Source organism: Heteronotia binoei, chromosome 3 (assembly GCF_032191835.1).
Source record: "Heteronotia binoei isolate CCM8104 ecotype False Entrance Well chromosome 3, APGP_CSIRO_Hbin_v1, whole genome shotgun sequence".
NCBI classification, from domain to species: domain Eukaryota; kingdom Metazoa; phylum Chordata; class Lepidosauria; order Squamata; family Gekkonidae; genus Heteronotia; species Heteronotia binoei.
Window position 1 is genome coordinate 180,593,590 of NC_083225.1, and position 23,252 is coordinate 180,616,841.

Genomic DNA, 23,252 nt, shown 5'->3' on the forward strand with positions numbered 1-23,252 from the left:
ATATTTTGTTGTTTTGCCATTCTTGTTAATCTATATCTTTTCAGGTCTGAACTTAGTCCATTGACATTCAGTGAGAGCACTTTCAAAGTTTTAGCCATAGTCACTCACCTCCCCTCCCTTCCCTGGCTGGATAACAAGGTCTATTATGCTTCTCCCCTTTCTCCCTTCCTCCCTCCCACCCCCTTTCCCCCCACTCTTCCCCATCATCCCCCCTCCCCTCTTCTGGTATAGGGCTCGCGTTGGGGTTGATCTCTCCACCCTCCCTATACCTTTAGGTGGGCGCACCACCACCACCCCTCCTGGATCTTTTTGTTTGTTTGTTTGTTTCCTTCCTTCGCTTAAGACCGTAATATCCCCTCCCTTTTATTTGTGGGGTACTTCCCCTTTTTTTAGAAGTTCCTTCTTTTCCTTGGACGTCTTATAGTCTCGTCCTCTGTCGTTTCTCCTGACGTGTAGAGGGCCCCTGCTCTGGTTCGTCGACATTAAGCTCTTCTTCTGGTTGAGTTCCTGTTTCTCCTGGGTCCAGACCCATCTTCTCCAAGAGTTTCCTTGCTTCAGCTGGGTTCCTTGCTGTGAGTCTTTTGCCTTCTTTGTAGATTACAATAGTGGCTGGGTAAGCCCATGTAAACAATATCTTGTTCTGAAAGAGTTTATCTGCAAATGGCTTCATTTGTCTTTTTTCTTCCAGTGTCTCACTGCAAAAGTCTTGTCTCACATATACCCTTTTCCCTTTAAATTCCAGTGCCGTCTTCCTCTTCAAAGCCAAAAGGACTTGCTGCTGCACTTTTTCTCTTGTAAATTTAACTATAACTGGTCTAGGGTCTCCGCCTGATCTTCTAGATCTAAGCCTATGAACTCTCTCTACCTGGTCAGCATTAATCATAACACCTGTTTGCTGTTCTGAGAGCCAGTTTATTATCCCGTCTTCCAAGTGTCGTGAGTCAATGTCTTCTGAAATTCCATGAACAATAAGGTTTGCCCTTCTTGCTCTGTCGGAGAGGCTCTTAATCTGCTCCTTTAAATGAACTATTTCCTTTCTGTTTGTTGAAGCTGCCTTATCTGCTTTGTTGGCCAGCTGCCTAATATCTTGCAGTTCCTTGTTTATCTGGCTAACTTCATTCTTAATTTCAGCAACAGTCTCCTCTATTTTGTTATGAGAATGCATCATTAAAGCTTGAAACTGTGCTATCTGTTCGGAAAGCTGTTTCACTGTAGTGGCAGCCATTTTAACAGTGCTAATCACTGCCTCTGCTTCTTATCTGTTTTGCCAAAATACTCCCTTTTTCTCAGTGCTAGCTCTCTTCTGAGCACGCCTTTCACTTCTTTGACTCTCTAGCTTCACTGCCAAATATTATGACCCCAAAAACTTCAATATTTACTTATCTTACGGTCCTATTCTCTTTTCTTATCCGGAGAGGGGCGAGCCGAGGCTACTTCTCTTCAGAGCATGCGCATTCCACCTCAGTCGGAAGGCGGTGGTTTTCCATCCTAGAAATATGCCCTGCCCAGCGCAGCTGCATCTTCAACAGCAGTGCCTCGATGCTGGTAACCTCCGCCCGCTTGAGGACTTCAGTGTTGGTCACAAAGTCACTCCAGTGGATGTTGAGGATGGTGCGAAGGCAGCACTGATGAAAGCGCTCAAGGAGTTGCAGGTGATGACGGTATAAAACCCACAATTCGGAGCCATAGATGAGGGTTGTCATCACAACCGCTTTGTAAACATTGATCTTTGTGCCTTTTTTCAGATGCTTGTTGCTCCACACTCTTTTGTGCAGTCGGCCAAAGGCACGGTTTGCCTTTGCCAGCCTGTTGTCAATCTCCTTGTCGATCTTGGCATCTGAGGAGATGATGCACCCCAGGTAGCTGAACTGCTGGACTGTCTTCAGAACTGATTCACCCACAAGGATGCAGGGAGGGTGATAATCTTCCTGGGGTGCAGGCTGGTGGAGAACTTCTGTCTTCTTCAGACTAACTTCTAGGCCGAATAGCTTGGCAGCCTCTGCAAAGCAGGACGTCATATGCTGCAGAGCTGATACCGAGTGGGAGACGAGTGCAGCATCATCAGCAAACAGTAGCTCTCGGATGAGTTTTTCCATTGTCTTGGAGTGGGCCTTTAGTCGCCTCAGGTTGAACAGGCTGCCATCGGTGCGATAGCGTACGTAGACACCATCGTCATCATCTAGATCTACTGCGGCTCTTTGAAGCATCATGCTAAAGAAGATCGTAAAGAGAGTTGGCGCGAGAACGCAGCCTTTCTTTACACCTGTGCCTATTGGGAAGGGCTACGAAAGGTCATTGCAGTGTCTGACTTGGCCTATAGAGTTCTATAGTGTTTGTTATTTTCACCTCCCAGTACCCTTTCCCTGTAGAAATAAATATGTTTTTGCTTTTTCATGTTAAATGCCTCTCAATGATTATTTGATCCAGTGATCCATCGCACTGTTTGAGATAAAGAAAAAGAATTTCAAACAGAATTCCCTAACAGGTTGCATGTGGTTGTTGGCGCTACTGGGCCTGGTGCATCTTTAGTGCGTATTCCACACTGGAGTCTTCCAAGTGGGACTCGCTGGCGACCTGGTGTGCTCTTGTTTTGCACCGCTCTTTATGCGATTTTTCATAATCGGTTGCCTCACTCAGGGCATCTGCCAGTGTGAGGGTCTTGGGCCTCGTCAACTTTGGCTATAGCTTCTCATCTCTGAGGCTGGCCATGAAACAGTCCAGAAGAGCTTTATCAAGGCGAACAAAGGTGCACTCCTGGGCAAGGTGGCACAGCTCTGCCAGGAATGTGGCAACAGGCTCACCAGCCTTTTGGACCCACTTGTGGAAGTCCAGATGCCTGGACATCCATGTTGGCTGAGGGGAGAAGTGCTCTGTCAGCCTCTCCGTGATGACCTGGTAGGTGGCTGCTTTGTTGGTCAGCGACACTGGCAGCCTCAGGTTCTCTGCCAGCTCCAGTGTATCCTCCCTGCAGAAGCTAAGCAACAGCTGTTTCCTCTTTAGCTCGCTCGTGATGTCATTGTAGAGGAGATAGAAGTTTAGTCTCTTCTCCCATCTCTTCCACCGCTCTGGGTGACTGGGATTGAACTCCAGAATGTGTCCATGCGAAGCTGGGCATTGTGGCATGGTCGGAGCTGGGCCTTGGAGATGCAGCTGCTGGTGTGGAGATACCAGAGGAACTTTATGCTCGGTCTTCACTCATCTCCATTTCTGGCTTGGTGACCTACTTCAGCAATGGTGGTGCGAAGCGCGGAGTGGGAACAGGTGCTGCGAGGCACAGTGTAGTGCTGGTTGCTGGAGCGCCTACCAGGATCCCATCCTCGTCACCACTATAATATGGTGGGTTTGAAGCATCGAGGAGACGAGAGAACAGTGATAACAGCTCTTTATTAAGGGTAGCATGGTGGAAGGTTGCTCCTACAAGCCTCATGAAAGGGCCCATCGGCCAAGCCTACATACAACTCCAGGTCCACGCACTAGCATGCCATTGGTTCATTCGAACAGGCAGGGGGGCTGTGATTGGTTTAGAGCAGCAGGTATTTGAATCCTGCTGTCTCTTGTTCCCAAGTCTCCAAGCTCTGCTCTCCTGGCTCCAATGAGCCCTGCAGGAATCATATACTATAACCTTATACATAACAAGAGGGAAAGACCTGTACTATAATTCTTCCCTCCTGCTGTTTGTCTCTTCCTAAGAGAATACAGAGGAAGTAGTATATTTTCCCAAAGCTTTCTTTCTTGCAGGAACTCCTTTGTATATTAGGTTATACCCCCCTGATGTAGCCAATCCTCCTGGAGTTTAAAGGGCTGTTCTTACAAGGCCTACTGTAAGCTCCAGGAGGATTGGCTACATCAGAGGGGTGTAGCCTAATATGCAAAAGAGTTCCTGCTATCAAAAAAGCACTGTATTCCCCCTTCTCCATAAGACAAGTTCCTATTTGTGTTGGTGGTGCTGGATAACTATGGGAAAACAGTGGTGAAAAGTTTCTCCCCCTGCCCCGAGCCCCGCAGATCTGTTCTGAAATGCTGTATTTGTCACTATCTACAACCACAAAACCACTATTTTGTGACTTTCTCCCTCACCAAGCTGCCAGTTTGTGATTGGGAACTCCCAAAGAAGTTGAAAAACATTTTGCAGCTTCCAGAAATATGGAGTGTGCCCCTTCTACTAAGAAAATCTTTATCATTTGGGCGAGGCTTGCAAACTGGAGTCTCAGCAGTTACATCATTGGCCTACACTTGCTGTCTTAGCTGACCTGATTGTGGAACATCAGCTTCCTAAAATGCTGGGCTCCCTACTTCAACCTCGCTGATTGTGCCCTCATAATTTTTTTTCCCCCTGTAGAATTTCCTCCACCAATACCGAGCATATTGCGGCTGGTCTTACGGGCTGAAACCTTTCCATGACATGAATATAATGCAGAAGATGGACGATTCCCGCTTCTCTCTTCTGGCTTCACTCCTGGACCCCCTGAGTGAGCAGATACTCTTTGAATTTCTTGAGAGAAAAAGAGCAGGGAATGGGATAGAAAAGAGGATATCAGCAGAAGTGGCTGAAGCCCATCTGTGATCGACAGAGCAGCACGTCTCCTTTTGTGTCATGCAATGGCTCTTCCTCCATTCTGCTCAAGTTGAGTCAGGATCAGAGCGGGACTTTCATGTATATCCCATGATTGTAATCCTTCTCTTTTCCCTTTCCAGGTTACAATGAACAATACACAAACATATCCAAATTAATAATTGATGTATCAGGGGAAGAAGTCTTTCTGCCCGACAACTCTTGTTACTACATTAATCAACTAGAGGGCCCGAAACTTCTCAAGTAGGTTAATATTTCTCCCATAACAGTTTTACTTTCTGAGGGCTACATTTTTCCTAATTCCTAATGGAGGTGGTGGTGGTGGTGTGTCAATGGCAAATCTCTTGAAAATGTAGGAAGTTTGGCGCTGGTTAGAGTCAATAATAGTCTTATAACAAGCAGCACATTTTAAGCAAATAAAGTAACTACGTCAGAAAGCTCCCTTCTTCACACACTCCCTAACAGTTGGCAGTCTTTCCTCTGTGGGATGTGTGCTGGGAGCAGACCTCATTTTGGGCAGGAACTCACAGCTCCGGAATCTCTAAGTTTTTATTATGCTCTTTCTTTCTAACCTGCCCCCCCCCACACACACACACACAAACACACACACAAAAACCTCTTGCTTCTGGGCTCCACTGTTCAAACCCCCTGTGAGAATTTTGCTGAACTGTTAAGATTTGACAGACTTCCTAATATTTCCCCCCTCAAACAAATGGGAAAATGACCAAAATATAGAAAGCAGACAGATGGAAATCTTCATCCTGCCACTGTGGCCGCATAGCAGAAAGTAATGTAAAAAGTATGATGGGAGTAAAGTTTTATTATTGACAATTCTAATTCAAGAAGCATTTTAAGACAGATGCTGAGCTGATATAATTTAGTCCACCTTCCAGTGATGCCAGGGGTGTGAGGCATATGCACACGAGTTATGCAAATAAGTTGTGCTAATGAGCTCCGACAGGGCTTTTCTTGTAGAAAAAGCCCAGCAGGAACTCATTTACATATTAGGACACACACCCCTGATTTCACCATCATTTCACACAGGTCTTTCTTGGTAGAAAAAGCCCAGCAGGAACTCATTTGCATTTTAGGCCACACCCCCTGATGCCAAGCCAGCCGGAACTGCGTTCCTGTGCGTTCCTGCTCAAAAAAAGAAGCCCTGAGCTCCAGTACCCTTTTTTCTACGAAATGACCCCTGGCTGGGAGTCCTGTGCTCAGAAATAGATCCCTGGGCCCACGGGGGATTTAGGCAATAAAGACTGGGATTGCTGGGAGACAGGGCTTAAGCCTCCATGCAGTGCTGTTTCCTGACTAGTTGCATTATGTGTACAGACAGACCAAGGATATAGGTTCAAAATGGGACCAATAGAATCTCCTCAGAGATTCCCTCCTTTTGGTAGGGAACATGGCTTTGCATCACAGCCCTACCCAAGTATGGGCCATACGTGCCTGGGAATTCAGTCCTAAGAACATTCTGTTCAGAACAGAAAATATGCTTATTGGCACATCAAGGGTTGATTTGGATTTCTGATTTTTTTTTCTGTGTTGCAGCATAAGGTGTGGTTTCCCCAGAATGCTTCAATCTCAGGGTGATTGGAGACTTAACTTGGTCCACCATTGTGCACAGTTCCACTAAAGCTTCCCCACTAGCCATCATCAATGGCTATGAAGGGAAACCTTTCCCCCTACTGCCAGGGGGTGCACAAAGCGACCCACCTTCGGAATTTGCACAACGGTGGACTAAGTTAAGTAAATCCTGGGAACTCATACAACTTAACCTGGAAGCAGCCAAAGAGACTTACAAAGAATACCATGACTCACCTACTTGGGATTTTAAAATTGGTGACTCTGTCTTTTTATCTAGTAAGAATCTCCCCCTTAACCAACCGTCAAAGAAACTGGCTTATAAATATTTGGAACCTTTCAAATAAAGAAAGTTATAAATAATGTGACTGTAGAGTTGGACTTGCCCCAAAGGTTTAATAAAGTGCACCCTGTCGTCCATTCCGGCTTCCTCAAATGAGACTCTGGTGGGTCGATCTGCCGAGCCTGACCCCATACCAGTGGGAGACCAGAATAATCACGAAGTTCAGGAAATTTTGGGTGCCAAAATGAAACGGGTGACTCTGTACTTTCTGATTAAATGGCTGCACTTCCCTGATTCACACAATGAGTGGATTTCCTCAGAATATGTCCAAGCCCCCTCATTGATCCGTACATTTTATAAGAAATTCCCTCTGAAACCCCGGTGAGCCGTTTAAGGGGGGCAGAATGTCAAGTCCCTTAACTGCTGTCTGTTATTTTACTATTATTTATTGCCTGTGTCTGGTGTGTGTACCCGAAGGAATGTGTGAGTAGAATCGAAACCTAAACTGCTGTGCCTTCTCCAAGGTCAGACCGCCAACTTGAGAATGTTCTTATCTATGGCTCGAGTTTTGTAGTAAGAATGAGTGTGAGAAATGATTTGTAACCAATGTAGCTTTGGGTTGTTTGAATTGCTTGCACGCCCAAAACGAGGCACACGTTTAACTGCTAGTGGTAGACTATATAACCTTTGCCATTTTGAAGCAGGTCAGATTCAACACTGACCCAGTATGATCATCTATTAACAGCTTATCTTAAACCACAGAGAGGCTCTTTATTTGAAGAAACCTAGGGACTTGACATAACCCCTAAAGCCTATTTTTCTGGAGGAAATTTATTTTTATCTGAATCTTGGCAATCAAGGTGCTTCACAAATGTCTTCCCATTCCTTTTCAGCATCATCCCAAATTCTGATTTCAGATTTCAAAATAACTTGAAAACACTAATGGATCCGATCGCTAGTTTCCAATATCGCATAGCAAATGATTACCCACTTCCCACAGTTTCCTGGCAGATAACAACGGTAAGAAAAATTTACAGTGGAATAGAGGGTCAAGCTGTCTATACACAATGCATAAAATGTAAAACATATAATATAAAATTACATACACACAAATGAATTTTAAAACATTGTCTGAATGTCAGACTGCATAAAATATGCAAACCATATATAGTTACTCATATACATTTGATGGATTTACAATCAACACAAGGACCATACGCATTTTGGCCTCTAGGGGCCTTCCTCAGTGGTCAATATATACAATGTACAGAGACTCACATTCAGGAATAAAATTATAGAGAGCAAGGTGTTACTTCTTATATGATGTGTGGTGTGCTTACTAAACATTATATAAAACAAGTCATGTCTGGATAGTCCTGAAGACTTCCCCCACACATCCGAAGATTCACATTATGGTTCTCTGGTGCAGAATATCAAATATCACTGGATGTGAGGTAACATCATCAAAAGTTGCATACTACAGTCTGAAGCTGTCCAGAAAGCATGCAGGTTTTATCAGTATGCTGTTTCAGTTGTTGAAGCTGTGGGGCATTACATCATGTGAGTTGTTCTGAATTTTGCATCATGTCATGAAAGACATGCACTGTGGGCATTTGTTGCTTTTTAAAGCTTTGTTTCTATACAATTGACATTGTTACAGAAAAGTTTTGATTCCAAGTGAGTGAATGTGAACTTGTATTGCCTATAATGCTGTTGAAATTTATATATTTAGGTACATCGAGTCAACAGAAATTGTCATAGAATACTACTAATTTATATGGAGGATCTTTGTGAGATCAAAGCTGGCATCTTGGCTTGTTAAGCAGGCCTTGATACCAGAGTCCATGTTACTGTTATGTAGCTTATCACCATGGGTTAGAAGTTTTTTAAGGTTAGCAAGTATGAAAAGGTGGCCCCGCTCTCGTATCCGTGTAGAAGGAAGTGTCACTATCCCACACAGACTGAAGGTTATTTATGATGTTGTGAGCTGTAGGTGACCACCAATGGTCTTCTGTTGACATTTTCTTTGGGTTTGTCTTGTAGCAAGCTGTCCCTTGGCTAACATCCTGGCCTTCCCAATCATCTTCCTCTATATATCAGGAGGATATATCAGCATTTGAGGGGTTGGAGCAGATGCCACTATAGTGGAGGGCTTGGCTATAAACAATGGATCATCTGATGGGATTGTTGTGATAGCTGGAAGCATGTAATTACATTTACATATCTGTTATTTCTGGTGGCTCAGGGAAGTTCACAAGGGAATATTTCCCATCTACCCTGACTGCATTGCTTGTGTCCTCAAAATGGATCCAAATCAACTCACATCATTTTCTTGTCCTCCATTTTATCCTCACAATAGCAACCTTGTAAAGCAGGGAATAAGAACTCCAACACCATTCTAGTTGACTTCAGAAAAGGAAACTTCAGTCAGATGAGAAACCTGGTAAAAGAAGAAGTTGAAAGGAACAGTCAAGAGTATCTAATCTCCAATTCCAATTTGAAAAAAATGGCAGAGGTTATATATTCCAACCAAAAGGCTAAGATAATAGTAAACTCCAATTGTCCTTTATGGGTAGGATCTTGGCACTGAAAATGACCATTTTCCCAAAATTAATGTTTTTATTTCAAGTTATCCCAGTTCAGTTAAATAAGAACTTTTTTCACTCTCTTAACAAATTAACAAGGGATTTTATTTGGCAAGGAAAGAAGGCAAGGATCAACCGTAAACTTTTGCAGGACACTAGAGACAGAGGGGGTCTCTCACTGCCCAACTGGGAAATATATTATAAAGCATACTTATTTGGGTAAAGGAATGGGTCAAATTAGAGAACAGGAGGATATTAACACTTGTAGAACATGATTTAAGAATTGGCTGACATGCATTCATATGGTACAAAATCGAAGGCCACAAATATTTTAAGAATCACCTAATAAGAAAGTCATTAATTACAATGTGGGAGAAAATAAGGGGAGTTTTATATAATAAAATTCCGAACTGGGTGGCTTCGTTAGAGGCGTTTACGCAGCCACATTTGTCAATACACACGGTCCCATTAAGATATAAAGATCTGCTGAATAAGGATGGGATACTGAGGTCGACTAGTGAGCTGTTAGAACAGAATATTACTTTGAACTGGTGGAGAATGGTGCAATTAAAGTCAAGATATAATAAGGATAAAGAAAAAGGTTTTTACTGGGAAGATAAGTTTTTTTAAAAGATAAGTTCGATAAGTTTTTTTTAAAAGACTGATGTTAAACAGATTAGTAAGATCTATGCTCACCTCCTCCAGTTAGAAATGCAAGACGAAGTGGTCAAAGAGGTAATGAATAAATGAGCCAGGAACACTGGCCATACCATTCATCTGGAGCAATGGTCCCAGATCTGAGAAACAAATATAAAGATTACTAAGTCAACATCTTTTAAAGAGAACATTTACAAAATGATATACAGGTGGTATATGACCCCAGCTAAACTATCTAAAATGTTTCCGGGCTTATTAAATAACTGTTGGAAGTGCGATGGTAACCTGGGAATGTTCTTCCATGTCTGGTGGTCCTGTAAAAGAATTAAGGAATTCTGGACAAAAGTCCATGAAATACTCAAAAAAATGTTAAAAACTGTTATTCCTTTCAGGCCAGAGCTTTTTCTTTTAAATTTGATGCTGGATAAACTTGATGCTGGATAAACTTGGAAAAACAAAAACACTTGATAATCCATGTTAATACTGCTGTGAGGATTTTGTTAGCACAGCATTGGAAAAGAAAAGAACTGCCAACAATTGATGACTTAATTGTCAAAACAATAGACATAGCGGAGATGAATAATCTTTTTCATTTGTTAAGAACCAAACCTGAGAAATGTTTTGACAAAAACTGGACCTTATTTTATGATTGGTTAATGAAGTGTTGAAATGTCAATAAAGACAGGATAGAAGAGGGTTTTGCCAATCAAGAGTTAGTATTTATCTTCTCCCCCCCCCGCCCTCACATATTTGTGTGTGGAGCACAGGTCCACCAGTGGCTATTAGCCACAGTGTATGTGTGTATATAACATTTTTTGCCACTGTGTGACACAGAGTGTTGGACTTGATGGGCCGTTGGCCTGATCCAACATGGCTTCTCTTATGTTCTTATGTTCTTATGTTGTATGTAACATGTTCCATACAAGTTTTACCGTGTTCTTTACCTTCATTTTTATTTGTATTGTCTGTTGTTTGTTGTCTGTTATGAATAAATAAAAGGTAAAGAGTGAAAAAAAGAGTTCCTAATCTCAGTAATAGAGGCTCAGATCAGGAAATTACTACAAAATCTGAGAGATCACCAACATATAATGTGAGGGAAGCCATTAGAGTTAAAATAGGAAGGCAAAGAAAAACCAACACAAAGTTGCATAAAAGAAATGCAAGCAGAGAATTATCAATGCAACTTTTAAAGGAATAAAAGCATAAAGACCAACAATTTTAAAAATATCTTTAATTATATTAGAGCAGGAAACTGGCTAGGGAAATGGGTTATACCATTTCATGACATGGAGTTAAAGGATATTAAAGAAGGCTGAGGTGAATGTTGAGAAGCTTCTCTACTTCAGATATAAGGGAAGTAGGAAAGGGATGACATGCGGGGTGACATGATAGAGGTTTACAAGATAATGCATGGGATGGAGAAAGGAGAGAAAGAAATACCTTTCTCCCTTTCTCACAATACAAGAACTCGTGGGCATTCGATGAAATTGCTGAGCAGTCAGGTTAAAACGGATAAAAGGAAGTATTTCTTCACCCAAAGGGTGATTAACATTCACTGCTGTAGCAGGAAAAGTCCTGTGTTGTCCAATCAATATTAAATCATACTTACAAATGAGGTCTGAGGCGAGATCAGGAAAACAGCTTTCTTTATTTAACGTGCACACGCGCCCTGTACACGGGCTTCAGACCCTAGAGTCTGAGCCCTGAATGCAATTAACTGCTGCCTTTTATACCATTCCTCAACTCATCTGCCCACCTTAGTACATTTCAGCTTCCCAGGTCCCTGGGTCATTGGTAACCACAAACATATCTTTTGCCCATTCTTGTACCTGACCTGCCTGTGGTTAGGTCCAGGCCTGTTTGTCCATCACTCTGCCTGCCTTTACCTTATATGGGCCTCCCGCTGCTGCCTGCTGTAACTTCCGCTTTCCTAAATAGCATCATGATTGTTGCTGAAACACACTCTTTATTTCTTATGCGTTTCCTACGCCTAAAACACTCTAAAACTCTACTGAAAACTCTTCTAACCATGATATTTCTCTCTTATAGTTTTGTCTTGCTGTGTTGCATAAAAGAGGAAGTGCTTCTTAGCAGCCTGCCGCTTGTGTCTCTTAGCAACCCTGCCGTTTTGCGGTTTGCTTAGGAAGTTACAAATTTTACTGTGTGTCCTCTCCACTTGTCAGCCGGCTGTTCCCCTTTTGCTCAGGTAGAAGCACACAAAGATTCCTAAAAGCATTTCTGTTGGCCTTATTGATTCCACCCTTCTCTAATACACCATTTCCAATTATCCATCAATCCATATTTCCCTTTATCAATATTCCTTCTTGCCCTGCCGTCTCATTCCCCTCTTTCAGGCTTTTAGCCTGACTCTTCAGGCTTAAGCCTGACCAACATTTTAATCCACATTCACAAATTCTCATACACATATCAAAACCATCATAACAAACCCACTTCCTTTACATTTTGCTACTTGCATTTCTAGCGTTAACAAGCATGTACAAATTGTTCTGCAACAACTTTATTACACATTTTCTCCCTTTTCTTCTGGTGATGTTTTCATAAGCTGCCTGTGAAACCCTGCCGTTCCTGTAGGCAAGGGTCCAGAGGTGTTATCTGTGAGTTCCCACCGTTTCCGGTAGGTGGGACCCAGAGGTTGGTTTTTCAGATGACCAGATCCGAGAGCAAACTGCACCTGGAAAGCCTATCGTGGAGAAACCTCAATCAAACTGCATAACCAAAACGATACAAAGCTCAATACAACCCTACAATTCAACATAACATATAATATTTCTTCCTGGGGGCTGGATTTTCTTATTTCCAGGAGGCACAACCTTTCAACAATCACTCTGGACAACCATGGCAGCCTAGGCAAACCAATGGGCAACATATAATTAATTAAAACCAAAGTATTCTCTATCGGCTGGGGCAAAAAGATTATAATTGCCCCTCTTCGTTACTCCACACAAAAAGATGGTATGCCTGTGGAAAGAGAACCTCCAACACGGATCCAGACGCAATACACATAGCGTCTGAATATGTGCTGGAACACTTCCAACACAGATCTGCCTGTAACATATATAATTCCTTCTTACCAAATTAAATCTCTGGAGCCCATATAAAACTCCTTTTGGGTCCTGTTTCCTCATGAACAAAATCTTTACTTACTTGGCTAAACATTCCATTTAGCTAAACATTTCAGTATGAACAAGGCACTGGGCAACGTGTCAGGCTAAAACTAGCTTTCTGACACATTCTAACTACTTACCCCTAGGGATCATCCTATTTTCTTCCCTTCTTCTGAGGCTACTCGAATAACTTGAAATACAACGCTGGGCAAACAAATCTTCTACTATGCAAAATAACTGCTGCTTAGCAAGAAAAGTTGCTTCAAAACATTAAAAAATTCAAAATAATCCAAAGATTACTTAATAGGGAACAAAAGAGTCCCCTCTTTGTAGCTTCACACAAGGCTCTAGCAAATGGGACTTTCTCCCGAGCTTTCTTCTTCTCGGAAAAGCTTTTGGAGGTCCAAAAGGGCAGAAGCAGCTACTTCCATGGCTTTTTCATCTCCGTGGTCATCTCTTTCTGGCGCAATCTTGGCCACAGCCTTCAGGCGCGAGACTTCCTTGATGCCAGTCAGTTCCCCTTTGTGGATCTGCTCGATCTGCTTCGCTGCTGGGCAGCGTTCTTTCTGCCAGCTGCTTGGCCTTTCTGTAGACACCCAGGAGCTCAAGCGTCGCAGACATCGGGACCTTCAGATGACCCTTGGTTTCCTTATCTGGATCGGCCCTTCTGCTAGGGTTTTCTCTCTTATCTTTTGCAGCAGCAGCAAAGGAAAAGCTATTAAGGAAGCTCTTCAGCCCACAGTTTCCTCCACCGGCCCTCCACTTCTCGGGCCGGCTGTTTGGCTTGATGCTCATAGCCTTGCATCTTACTGACTGAACAGCAACTTTCTAATCTCCTTCAGGCTGGACTCAGCTTCCTGCTGCCTTCGCCTGATATCTGAAGCCGACTGAGCCGCAAAGGCTGATCACCTGCAACTTCGTGGTTGGTGGGCAAAAATAGATTTGGTGGGCTGCACACAGGCACTTCTACAAGACATCTGGTTTCTGGAGGACTTCTGCTACCTCACACGTCTTAATGGCTTTGTGCCTGCTGGTAGAGCTTGTTGGCATCGGCTTACTAGGCAGATGGGAGCCTCCCTGCCGGCATCTCACTCGAGGGCAGTCGTTTTTCACTTCCGCAATCTTGGAGGATTATTTCAGAGACACTCAGCAAGCACTTTAAAGGTCTCTTTTCCCTTGTGCCCAATGAATACATTGTAGCCTGTCATGGGCCGGGAATTGGGAGCCCTGGATCTGCTGGAGGGACATCACATGGCTGACGGGGATTTCTTCTGAGAAGGTAAGCTGACCAGAGGCAGGGGACTTGCTTCTGGAGAACTTCTCTCTGGGAGAGCCCATAGATCTGGAATTCTTTGGTCTCAACCGATGCAGGGGGCGAGGATAGAACCTAAGTGAATCTAAATGGCAAGAGGGAGGGGCTGGGAGCTTTGTGTTGGGCTTAAAGGTCCAGCTCCCTACAAGGGTCAGCAAAACGCTGGGCTATGTCCCGTGGGTACCTTGACTAAGAGTGCCTTGCCCACGAATACTGCTCCAAACTGCACATCAGCCGCACCAACCGAGCTAGGAAATAATTGATGCCGCTAATGAACAGCCCCAAAGCAGCAGAAAAGAAACACACAAATGGGAACATCATCAGCTCTTTCAGATGATTTTTCACACAAGGCTTTACAACCCTGGCAACATCATGGTAATCGTACAGCAACCTAAATCACAGTTTTCCTATTTAATAATCTGGGGTTGTCTCCAGGAGTTTTCTCCCGGGGTAAAATGCATTGTTTCATTACACTATATGGCACAACACCAATCTGTTAGCTAGCTTAACCACTTCCGTCTAGCACCCAAACGTGCCGACCCATCGATTTACACTAAAATTTTCAATTGTGCAGCCAAGGGCGTCCCTCCCAGACTGTAATCACTTTAAACTTGACAGACAGACAACTAAAACACAAGAACGGGGAGGGGGTCACATATATAGGATCCTATTCAGCCGCTTCTCTGCGGTCCCGGCCCACCGTGCTCGCGCAGGCGGGAATCACGGTACTGGCAGATCCACTGTTGAGTCGATACAAAGTATCGTCTCAAGCACACGTCATGCACACATCATACAGTCCAGACGAATATGGTTCTGTTTGCAATGCTTCCTTACTCCCTTTTTTTTGTGTGTGTAACACTGGAATTTACCCAAACATTGTTAATTGTTTTCCAATACACAGCTTTGTATCGCCGTGGGAGCGAGATAGAGCTCCAATGAGGGCACCCCCAACGTGTCCCTCCCAAGCAAGCACAGTTTCTAGGGCACCGCAGGGGAGAACAATAAGCAAACCTCCCCCAAAGCGGTGGGCTATACTAGTGTGCTGCTGCGGGCTGATCAGACCTGCCGTCCCTCTGAGGCAGGGCGTATGCCACAGTCTCCTATACAGGGGAAACAACAGAAAAACCTACAGAAAACATTGTGCACAAGGCTCAGTACTTACAGTTTGAAATTGCCGAATTGTGGCTGGTTCCTGTTCCTCGCCGGTTCGAGATTAGGCCATCGGTCAGGCCAACTGAAGACAGGGTGGGCCAAAAGGACGGTCGGCCAAAAGGAAAGACCAGGAGCGCTCCTACCGTGGATCTGCTCCTCCCCCGCCAACAGCAGCACTCGGCCGGGCTAATCATCAGGGGCAAAAGGCCCCAGTCCCATCTGGGTCGCCAAATTTATGTAGCAGGAAAAGTCCTGTGTTGTCCAATCAATATTAAATCATACTTACAAATGAGGTCTGAGGCGAGATCAGGAAAACAGCTTTCTTTATTTAACGTGCACACGCGCCCTGTACACGGGCTTCAGACCCTAGAGTCTGAGCCCTGAATGCAATTAACTGCTGCCTTTTATACCATTCTTCAACCCATCTGCCCACCTTAGTACATTTCAGCTTCCCAGGTCCCTGGGTCATTGGTAACCACAAACATATCTTTTGCCCATTCTTGTACCTGACCTGCCTGTGGTTAGGTCCAGGCCTGTTTGTCCATCACTCTGCCTGCCTTTACCTTATATGGGCCTCCCGCTGCTGCCTGCTGTAACTTCCGCTTTCCTAAATAGCATCATGATTGTTACTGAAACACACTCTTTATTTCTTATGCGTTTCCTACGCCTAAAACACTCTAAAACTCTACTGAAAACTCTTCTAACCATGATATTTCTCTCTTATAGCTTTGTCTTGCTGTGTTGCATAAAAGAGGAAGTGCTTCTTAGCAGCCTGCCGCTTGTGTCTCTTAGCAACCCTGCCGTTTTGCGGTTTGCTTAGGAAGTTACAAATTTTACTGTGTGTCCTCTCCGCTTGTCAGCCGGCTGTTCCCCTTTTGCTCAGGTAGAAGCACACAAAGATTCCTAAAAGCATTTCTGTTGGCCTTATTGATTCCACCCTTCTCTAATACACCATTTCCAATTATCCATCAATCCATATTTCCCTTTATCAATATTCCTTCTTGCCCTGCCGTCTCACTGCCACAGGAGGTGGTGGCAGCTACAAGCATAGCCAGTTTCAAGAGGGGGTTAGATAAAAATATGGAGCAGAGCTCCATCAGTGGCTATTAGCCACAGTGTGTATATGTGTGTGTGTGTGTGTGTGTATGTATATATATATAACTTTTTTTTTTGGCCCCTGTGTGACACAGAGTGTTGGACTGGATGGGCCATTGGCCTGATCCAACATGGCTTCTCTTATGTTCTTATGGGAGGACATTCTGTAATTTACAGACAAACTGAAAAATCACCAGAACCAGATAATATTCACCCTAGAGTTCTTAAAGAACTAAAATGAGAAACTGCTGATGTTCTAACTACGACACTCAATGTATCCCTAAGATCAGCCTCTATACCAGAAGACTGAAGAGTGGGCAATCTAACATCCATTTTAAAAAAGCTGATTAGCTTAAAATTTGTTCCAGGTAAACTGATGTGCAGCATTTGTAAAATAAAGATTGTTGAGCAAATCGAAGGACAAGCCCTGCAAAAAAATTTTTAAAGCATAGCTTCTGCAAAGATAATCCTGTCTCACTAACATTTCAGTGTGTATTGAAAGTGTTGATATACATGTGGACAGGAACAAGCTGATAGACATAGTTTATTTGGATTTTGGTTAATTTGCACTGTGTTTCTTTAAATAAGTCACTGGAGAGCACAGTCAGGATGATGCTGTTGCAGTTCTCCTGTTTCTGGGCTCCCCAGAGAAAGCTGATTGGCCACTGTGTGAATAGAATGCTGGACGTGATGGGCCCTTGGTCTCATTCAGCGTGGCTCTTCTTATGTGCTCCTGTGCTTAACATCTGCCCTGCAGTAGCTTGAGGATCCATATTGATAGTGGAAGCTACAGCTCTTTGTGGCAGGCATAAAGCATAAGAAAATAAAGGTAGGTGTTCAGAAATTGGTCACCAACATCAAGATGATGGTGAATTTCAGAAAAAGAAGTGTTCCTTCCCATTACAATGTTATTGGCTCAGTGGCATCCAAATGAATGCTATGGGTGAAAGAAGCTCTAGACCTGGGCCTCCCGGAGTCCAGTAATCAAACCACTACACCAAACTGGAACAAGGCTTCTCAGAAGTGGAGGGATCATTGGGACCACTTCTTCTCACTAACATCTTCTGCTCTTTCTAGACAAATATGACCAAAATCATCCATTTCCGTTCAAAGCCAGACCCCAAAGAGGTTGTTTGTTACTATGCCAACACCATTCGTGGTACCAGGTAGGGTCCTTCTCACCACATTGAAGTGCAGTAGATACTTGGTTTCTGACAAAGGTCTTTCTTGGCAAATAACGCACATCCCATTCTGCCTTTAACATTCCTAGGAGAGACTTCAGGATGAAGATAGCATCTGGCAACTCTTCTAAAAACAACCCTGTAAAATGGAGTAAAGGAACTACAGAAAAAGTTGTGAGTATCTTTTTGTTGATGTAGCTTAATGAGTGAAGAATATGTGCTTGAAATATAAAGGTGAATTTATCCTTATCTCTTTAGATCTCAGAAGTTAAACAGGGCTGGCTATAGGTCTTCCACCTGCGCACGTCCCATACCAAATTCCATGGTCTAACTCTTTGTCTACACAGATATGGGTTGCATAATACCACCAAAGCAGTTTTAAAAGTCTTATACTTAATTAGAGTTTTATTGACTAAAACGTGATTAGTGTAAAGACAAGAGGTAAAAGTAATTTAAATCAGAAATGATTTTGAGACCTAATTATCTTGCTTTCTCATACAACAATTCATTACAGATCTTAAAATTCAAAACAGCAAAAAGTAAATCCAAATAAAGGTATTTTTGAAAAGAATCAGTAACAAAAACAGACCCTCCCCACCCATTAAAACCCACCCAACATCCCCCAAAGAAAACCCAAATAAAAACTTGCATAATAATTTTTTGTAAAACAAAGTGGAAACCGCTCCAAGTCCTGTACAGAGAAAAAAAAAGGTGTGAGAGGGTCTTCCCAGGCAAGTAAGCAGCAGAAGTAATCCAAGGCACAGAAAGACCAGAGCAGCCAGAGGCACACCACCAGCAATCGAAAAGCAACACTGTCTTCTGGAGCTGATCTGATGTTATTTGCTCAGTTCCCAGAATGTCCAGGCGTTTCTTGAGACCTCTAGATATTGCTCTCAGAGCTCCAGTGACAACTGTCATGATGGTAACCTTCTTCTCCCAGAGATGCTATAATGCTATTTGTAGGTCTTGAGATTTGTGATCTTCTCCTGTTCTTTCTTTTTGTTTTCACTGTCTCCTGGGATTGCACTGTCAATTATTCAAACTTTATTTCTCATTTCTACAACTGTGATATCAGGTGTGTTATGACCCAGGTATATCCCTGTTTGCAATCAAAAGTCTCAAAGAATCTTTGTTTCCTAATTCTTCATAAACATGTGGTTTGTGCTGCAATGAGTTTTGGACTGATGGTAACCCATACTTCTCAGAAAGATTCCAGTATAACATAGTTTTGCCTTTCAGTTCTCAAAGTGAGTTTTGATTTTGACCTTTTTGTAATCTTCTTTAGTCTCTGTAACCTTAAATATTGTACTGTCTTGGTATACTTCAGCTAGAAGCTTCTCTTTGCTTTTCTTGGTATAGTCATTCAGTTCTTCTTCTTCTCTTCTTCCTCCTCCTCCTCCTCCTCTTCGTCTTCTTCTTTCTGCTTGCTTAGCTTTCTCGAGACCTCTTCCACTTCTGCATAATGCTAGAAATTCACAACTACTTCCGCTCTGCATTACCCATGTCTCATCAGCTTTATGCTCAGAGGAATGGGGTGGAAATCTTCAGGATCCATGAACCAGTCTGGCCTTCAGGAAGGCCTGATCCTCAAATGATGTTTGAAAATTACCCGGGGCATATAAAGAAGGAGGAAGAAAAATAGGGCTACACACAGCAATGTGCCAGTGAACCAAGAAATGGAAAAGAGATGCTAGGTGACAGCTAAGGAAACTTAGAACTTAATTGCTGTGGAAAAACTCAGTGCAAAGTGAACTTCCTTATCCCCCTGATGAGTTTTTTAGAGGAAATGGGTAGAGGTTTTGTACAATAATAAAGCTGTTGTCTAGCATCTGTTTTCCATATTAGAAGGGCCACAGGCTCATCTTTTCCTTCTCTCTCGCTCATGATCTGCCTATATTCATAGCGAGTCATAGAATCAGCAATGCTGTCAGATCAGATGGCCATCTAGCCTCTGCTGAAGAAGAAGAAATTGGATTTATATCCTGCCCTCCACTCCGAATCTCAGAGCAGCTCACAATCTCCTTTACCTTCCTCCCCCACAACAGACACCCTGCGAGGTGGATGGGTCTGAGAGGTTCTCACAGCAGCTGCCCTTTCAAGGACAACTTCTACCAGAGCTATGACTGACCCAAGGCCATTCCAGCAGGTGCACGTGGAGGAGTGGGGGTTCAAACCCGGTTCTCCCAGATAAGAGTCTGCACACTTAACCACTACACCAAACTGGCTTAAGGTGCTGATGTTTACCTTTAAAACCCTATACGGCCAGCGGCCAGCATAACTTCAGGACGGCCTTTCCCCATATGAGCCCTGCAGAACTTTGCAAATTACTAACCAGCATCTTCTGGTGGTCCCTGGCCTCAGAGACATCTGACTTGCCTCAATTAATGCCAGGCTTTTTTGGCCTGACCCCCAGACTTACGATAGGTCTGCAGGGCCTGCAAGATGGAGCTTTTCTGCTAGGTCTTTAATTGAGGCAGTGGGCACCAACTTTTATTAGGCTTCCCCTTCTGTGACCTCAAAAAAAGTGACCATCTTGGGCCCAACTGGCTCTTTGTCTGTTGAGGCATTGGTTAAGCGTTGTGCTAATATGCTGAAATGTAGATGTATTTTAGCTTGCTAATTTGTTTTTGATACTGTGCATTTTATGATGGAACCCGCCCTGAGCCTGTGGAGGGTGAGTTACAAATGGAAATAAATAAATAAATAACTTCCAAAGAAAGAGAGCCCGTCACCTCCTGAGGAAATCTATTCCACTGAGGAACTGCTCTGAGTTTCAGGAAGTTTTTCTTAATGCTCAGCTGAAAATTCTTTTGGTTTAATTTCAACCCATTGGTTCTGGTACAACCTTTTGGGGCAACAGAAATGAACTCTACTCCATTCTCTGTTTGACAGCCTTTCAAATACTTCAAGATGGTTCTCATATCACCTCTCAAGATGTCCTCACCAGGCTAAACATGCCCAGCCCATTCAACTTTTCCTCAGATAACATGGACTCCTGAACCCTCACTATCTTTCTCAACTTTCTCTGAACACCTTAGCAACAGTTTTCTTAAACTGTGTTTCCCAAGTATTCCAAGTGAGGTCTAACCAGAGCAGGAGTGGCCAAATTTCCTTCATGTAAGAGCCATATAGACTAAGAGCGTTTTCACACTTACCTTATGCCGGAGCGACGTCCCTCTTCTCCGCGCAGCATCTGCACGGATTTCGCACTAATTGCTCCACAGAACCCGGAAGAGCCGCAAAGTTCCGCGGCTTTTGCATCGCAAATGTAAACTGGTTTTTGGCGGTTTACATTTGCGACGCAAAAGCCGCTGGACTTTGTGGTTCTTCCAGGTTCTGCAGAGCAATTAGTGCGAAATCCGCACAGACACTGCGCGGTGAAGAGGGACGTTGCTCCGGCGTAAGGTAAGTGCGAAAACGCCCTAAATGTCTGCTGTTCAAGAGCTGCAAGGTGACCTCAGAGAAAGAGGTGCGTCTGTGGGAGTGATCTGAAAGTGACATCACAGGATGAAGGGTTGGTGCAGGATGTGACATCATTGGAAAGGGTGGAGCTCAGGAAGTGACATCACCTGATCCTTGACCTAGAAGTGACCTCACAGGACATCCCTTCCCAAAACAAAAATCCAATTCTAATATACCTTCCTGAAGTTTTTGAAATCATGTGTGTGTCTCTCTCTGACATGTACAAACTTATTTCCCAGAGAGATGCATCACCCCACAAACATGACTTGCAATAAATTCACAAATGCAGGCAATGACAAGGCTTTGGAGGAGTTTTGCTCCAAGGAAAAAACATGTGTTAAAGGCAGAAAAGAAGGACCAAAAATTTGATCAGGAGCAGAATGTGCGGAACTCTTCACTAAATGTGGTGCACAATCCTGACCTGATATGGAGTAGTAGACTGTGCAGAAAAGGCCTAATAGAAAAAAAGGAGACTCGCCTACCAGTGCACTGCAGTGGGGACTACCAAGTGCTTTCACTGGGAAAATGGAAGCCAGGTCTACCAATATGCTGTAATGGGAACCAGAGGCCAGATCTTCTAATAGGCCACACTGGGAAAGCAGAAGTTGGGTTTACCAATTAACTTCAATGAAGAACTAGAGGCCAGGTTTACCAATAGGCCTAGGGTTGCCAAGTCACCTCCACTCTTTGGCAGGGGACTTTCATCTGGAAGTGATGTCATCACACCAGCAACAGTGCTCACAGACGCTCTAGGCGTTTCAGGGAAAACTCTATGGTTTTACTTATAGTACCATAGAGTTTTCCCTCCCAAATAGCTAGAGCATCTGGGAAAACCATACAGTGGGCCGATGGGTTGGGAACCTCCCAGACGCAGGGCTTGGCAGCCCTTAAATAGGCCACATCAGGGAATCAGAGACCAGGTCTACCAATTTAAAAGTCCTCACATGCAGGCTGTGGCACTCTCAGGCCCTCTCCTCCCCCCCCCACATAAGAACTCCCACCCGCCCACTGAGCTGGAGCTGAAGCACCCAGTACACATACAGCTTGGGTGCTCTTGGGTCCTCTCATCCCTCCCTCCCCCATTAAAGAACTCCTGACCACTTACCGAGCTGAGCTGGAGAATCCAGTGTGCACACATCCTGAGCTCTCTCTGGCTGTCTCCTCCCTCCCCCCCGTGAAAGAACTCCTGACCACCCACTGGGCCAGAGTGCCCAGTGGGCATGCAGCCTGCCCAGTTAAGACGGGGAGGGCAAACATCACCACCTTAAAAGCAGGGGGACATGGGAGAGGGAGCCAAACTTTGTCCACCCTTGAGCCAGAGCAATGTTCACAGGATTTGGACACTATACATCTATTGATGCACCCTAATCATGTTTGCATTGTTAGCTACATCATCACACTGCTGACTCTTATTCAGTGTATGAGCTACTAAGATGCCTAGACCCTGAGTTATTTCAAATGGTTACAATGTTGAAGGTTATAGAAGTTATGAGCTTTCTGAACCCTTAACAAAATGGCCCACCCCCTCTCTTTTGATCGTTGTGCAGAAATATGGTCTTTATAAATTGGAAATGAAAATACCAGCCAAAGGATGGAGGGGATTCTTCCTTCAGGTAGGTTCATAGTTTTCTTTTGCTCTCCATTCCTTTTTCTGCTGTCCAGATACAAGGCTGTCTCCTAACATAAAGGTTCATGTTCTTGAATTAGTGCAAAACTTCTGAGGGCATAGCAAAAGCATAACCTTAATTCTGTGTAGGTGCAAAGTGCTTGGTCAACTCAGGTTGACGGGCCCTTAGTCCATTTCTCCACAGCCCTGCCAGCCTATCGGATCTTTTCTAAGCAACCATTTGACCCTGGATTTCTTCACAGGCAACCTTCCACAGTGATGGCAGTTATGTTGAGTTGATAGTAACATCAGATCTTCACATCCTCCCAGACACTTACCCCTGTTCTGACTGCAACGGTGATGGATGCCATGGAACGTTGGTTTGACAATCACCAAGAATGTTATCCAAACAATTCATGTTTAATTATGGAGTTCTGGTGGTGGTAGTAGATCAGCTCAATAGCTCAAGTGGTGTATTGTAGGTGATATAATAAGAAAAAAGGGTACAAGATGGAGATCTGTTCATTATGTATCCCTAGTAGTTGTGACCAGGGCTTTTTTTGGCAGAAAAAAAACAGCAGGAACTCATTTGCGGATTAGGCCACACCCCTGACATCACCATTGTTTCACACAGGGC

At 43.8% G+C, this 23,252-nt stretch overlaps 1 protein-coding gene across 1 annotated transcript in view; it reads left to right on the forward strand.

Moving 5' to 3' along the window:
- LOC132569140 (autocrine proliferation repressor protein A-like) overlaps positions 1–23,001 on the forward strand; it is a 47,725-nt gene extending 24,724 nt beyond the window's left edge. Inside the window, exons 7-13 of the mRNA XM_060235324.1 lie at positions 4,340–4,469; positions 4,696–4,816; positions 7,334–7,460; positions 17,444–17,532; positions 17,637–17,721; positions 22,557–22,622; positions 22,879–23,001. Coding sequence (XP_060091307.1) covers positions 4,340–4,469; positions 4,696–4,816; positions 7,334–7,460; positions 17,444–17,532; positions 17,637–17,721; positions 22,557–22,622; positions 22,879–23,001 — 741 coding nt within the window. The remainder of the gene's footprint in view (positions 1–4,339; positions 4,470–4,695; positions 4,817–7,333; positions 7,461–17,443; positions 17,533–17,636; positions 17,722–22,556; positions 22,623–22,878) is intronic.
- Positions 23,002–23,252: the final 251 nt, after the last annotated feature.